This window comes from Arachis ipaensis, chromosome B03 (assembly GCF_000816755.2).
Source record: "Arachis ipaensis cultivar K30076 chromosome B03, Araip1.1, whole genome shotgun sequence".
NCBI classification, from domain to species: Eukaryota; Viridiplantae; Streptophyta; class Magnoliopsida; order Fabales; family Fabaceae; genus Arachis; species Arachis ipaensis.
In genome coordinates this window covers 9,712,032-9,715,896 of record NC_029787.2, presented here as the reverse complement: position 1 = coordinate 9,715,896, position 3,865 = coordinate 9,712,032, and the positions used below count along the sequence as shown (strand labels likewise).

At 34.2% G+C, this 3,865-nt stretch overlaps 1 protein-coding gene across 1 annotated transcript; it reads right to left on the bottom strand.

Moving 5' to 3' along the window:
- Positions 473-3,704, bottom strand: LOC107628708 (peter Pan-like protein). Its single transcript, XM_016331282.2, has 7 exons — positions 3,534-3,704; positions 3,201-3,416; positions 2,399-2,629; positions 1,805-1,897; positions 1,535-1,722; positions 1,079-1,272; positions 473-851 (listed from the first exon to the last, which is right to left on the bottom strand). Exons 1-7 carry the CDS (start codon positions 3,534-3,536, stop codon positions 706-708), a joined length of 1,071 nt encoding a protein of 356 aa, XP_016186768.1. The 5' UTR covers positions 3,537-3,704; the 3' UTR covers positions 473-705.

The following is a 3,865-nucleotide window of genomic DNA, read 5'->3' as shown; positions in this document are numbered from 1 at the left end:
TTTATTTTGTTGAACTTGCTAACTTAGTTGAATTTAATTACAAAAAGACGTATAATAATGCTATATATTCAATTTTTTTTATTAACCAAATTAGTCTAATATTATTTTAAGTCGTATTGTTTAACTTGGTTAAACTTAATTCATAAAAGAATTTAGAATTTAGATATATAACATTACTCAAAAAGATTTATACATGTAACATATATTTATTATTGTTTCATTTACTGCATTGCGTAAATTCAATATATTTAATAAAGAAAGTTATTTAATTAAAAGTTTGTATTCCAGTAATTTTCAATGCAATATTTTGACCATTTTATATCTCTCTACAATTATTTAGATATATCCTAAAAAATGTGTAGTTAGAATTTAACAAACATCAATGTCCAATTTTTTAAAGCGTATCATTTTAAAGGAGTCCTGTTTATTGTTGATAATAGAATTGGCATAACTAAGTTTCAGCCGAATAAAATACCTGGAAAAAGTGTCTTAACTCGAGAAGAGTTAAAACCGGTTTTTGTTACTCTAAATATATATAAACTTAACTGCTTCAAACAAAATTTATATATAACCCAAACAAAATTTATACGAGGCCACTAGAATGGCTAATGAAAAATTTCTGGTGGCAACTTTCTAACTGAATACCACCATTAATTAATTCATTCATAACTTTCAGAACACTAAAACTGAATACCACCATTTCCCTTAATCAAGTTCTTCATGGGCTTCATCTTCATCAACTTCAGAACCATTGCCATCTTGATCTTCACTACCTTCTGAATCATCTTCATCTTCATTGTCCTGCATCTCATTATCTTCATCATCATGTTTTCCTTTGTCACCAGGTTTCCCTAACAGGGAAGAAGAAATACAGGCAAAAAAATGAGATGAGGAGGTATTTTCGAAAGGAAAAGGCATTAAGAGAGAAGATGCAAACTAGTAGAGAATTTAAAACTAAGGTACATATAACAGAAGGACTAAGGAACATGAAGGAATAGGAAAGAGAAGAAAATGAATGAATTTGCGAGTTTCCGAGGAAGTACAGATAACAAGGATATGCAATTGCAAGATGATATACCATATTCACTGAAAAGGACTTCTCCTGAACAAAGTCCCTTTTCAACTTTAACTAGTTGAAGAGTCATCCTGGGACCAATTTCTTGAAGCTTGACAGCACTTTTCATCGAAGCACGGTTAACCCTACCAATATCGCTAGACAAAGTTACAGTTGCAGCTTCTTCATCTGCCTCACTTTCTGATCCATAGCCAGCTCTTAAAATTCAAAGTGGATGTGAGAATCAATAGAATGATAAGGAAAAACAAAAAAAGCATTCTTATTTTCTGTGCATAATACAATTCATATGAAAATTAAGAACAAGTTAAATAGGATCTATTCAATACAAATCTTACTCCTAAAAAAATATCATATTTACCAGTTTGAAGAAGGAAATAATGAGTGGAAATGTTAGAAATGGATTATATCCATTCTTCAAATGGGAAAATGAAGGCTTAAGTAGATAAGCAAGGGACTTACTTTGTCACGAAATCACTCACATCTTGAAGATTCCGTAGATCTGGCACCTGATGATTCTGCACAAATTTTCTTATTCTGCGCGAAACACCTATTGGTTGTAATCTTATTGAATAATGCCGAAAATCAATTTGCTTAGTGTCTTTGTTGTAATTAAGCAACACGATCCTTTGGCAAGAAGAGAGCTTAACCTAGAACAGTATATGTCACAAATTAAAAGAAGAACTTGAGCGTCAAGTAAGTTAATGATGCATATGTATCAGTAAAACTCACTGTTTTAACATCAATTGTTGGAAATATATTCTGAAACATGTTAGTTGTAAGCTTTAGAGGTAGATCTCCACTCACAAATCCAGAAAGTACAATCTGACAAGAAAATACAGAGACATCAATATGGGATGAAAAATGAACCCATATAAAGACTTATTGATAGTTACTATATAACAAGCAGTATGTGACTACACATTCTAATCCCTAATTTAACAGTTGCAACAGTGATATATTCCCCATATACTAATTACCATCACGAACAGTTACGACAATAACCAGAGAAGAGACATCACAGCAGATTTCTATTTGGTATAATAACAATGTCATCAAGAGGTCTTCACTATCCCATCAGCCTCCAACTTGACAGTAATAATATCATAAAAGTTTGGGGAAAAAAGGCTTAATAATAACCAACATCTTTTTTTACAAAAAATTAAGCACTTTAGTTGCATCCCATTGGCAAACTTTGTGTTAATACTTGAGATGAAATTTGAATAACAGAAGATGTAATGGTATCAAAGCAGTTGAGGCATTCCTTTTTCTAAATTTTAAGCTACACAACCATAGTTGGATCTGTGTATGAGTGGAATACGTTACCAAAGCAGAATTCGTAAAAAGATCTTTTGGGCATCGGGGATGCAACTGAGATTTAGCAACATCAGCTGCCAATGAGTATTCATTTATCTTAAACGTAAGAGTGGGTCCCTGCGGGGTTGTTGCAACTCTCAGGTAAGCCGCAGTTGCAGTTTTTGACAATATGAGGAAATGCGTGACACCCATAGGTCCAGCAACATTCAGAAAATCCTTTAGATTGTTCCGTCTCTTTTCCTGTAAAAAGGAAACCATAAGGGTGTAGTCAACATACAGGTCACTGTGGAACACTTAAAACTAGTGATAAATATTCAACGTGATGACTACAAATCCCTACTACTACCAACTTTATCTTCTCGTATAAATTAAAATCCATTTCATTGTCAACAATTTGATTAAAAAGCTAAGCAACACAAATAATTTGCAAGACTTATGGTTCCAGGAATGAATTCCAAATCTTTATGAGAAGCTAGATTGTGGAGCCAAACCCAACATGCTATTATGCTTATAAATTAATCTCTTGGTTTTCTAGCAATCTAATTGTTTCTGTAGAAATATTCCTACTTAACAATTCAGGAAAAACAAATAAGTAGTAATACAAGTTGAAAATCAAACCATATTGCATATTGGATAGCAATAACTCTAATGTCTCAACCAAATCCCTAAATTTGAACTTAAGAACTCTACTAACTAAGATGACCTAACCGGAATTCTCGAATCCCAAGCGCACAACACAACAATTAGAGCTAGAAACCGAGAAAGCAATTTCATGATAGTAAAAAACTCAGCATCGCCATGAAAGAGTAACCTTAAGGCTGAGAGCAGTGTACGGAAGCATCAACTTCCTGAGGTCCATCTGAAGCTGTTTGAGAGGACCAGGAATCTTCCCTCTCGAAAAGACGAAGCTTTTAGGGATCTTCTTGCCAGTGATGGGGTCCACACTAGCCAGATGGGGCTGCTGCTTCGTGTTAGTGTTGGTCTTCGCCACAAAAGGCCTTCGAAACCCGCCGTGTTTCTTCTTCCTCTGTGTAGTGCAAAACGGGTCAGAACCAATCCGCGGGGAAGAGAATAATGGAAATCGAAAATATAGAAGAAACGGTCAGCTAAATCAGCAGAACGTAAAGAGAAGAATTAAGCTTACCATGGTTGAAGTAGTTTGACAACTCCGGAAATCAGAGGTGAGGCCGCCGGCGAAGGTAGTCGTTGGCGGCTGAGAGGGAACCGAGAGCGGACTCCAAACAGGGTTTGGGTTTAACGGGTCACTGTGCTCAGAGGAAGGGCTTTTAAGGGGTTTAATTAGTTAGTTGGTCTTCTTCTTTTTTCTTTTTGCAATTTCATCTTTTAATAAAGAGTGGGAATTTTTCTTACCAAACAAAAGAGTGAGATTTTTTTATAATTTAAAATATAAAATATATATTAAAAATTAATAAGTTTTTATAAACAATGTTCCAGAGAAAACCAATAGTTGGCCCT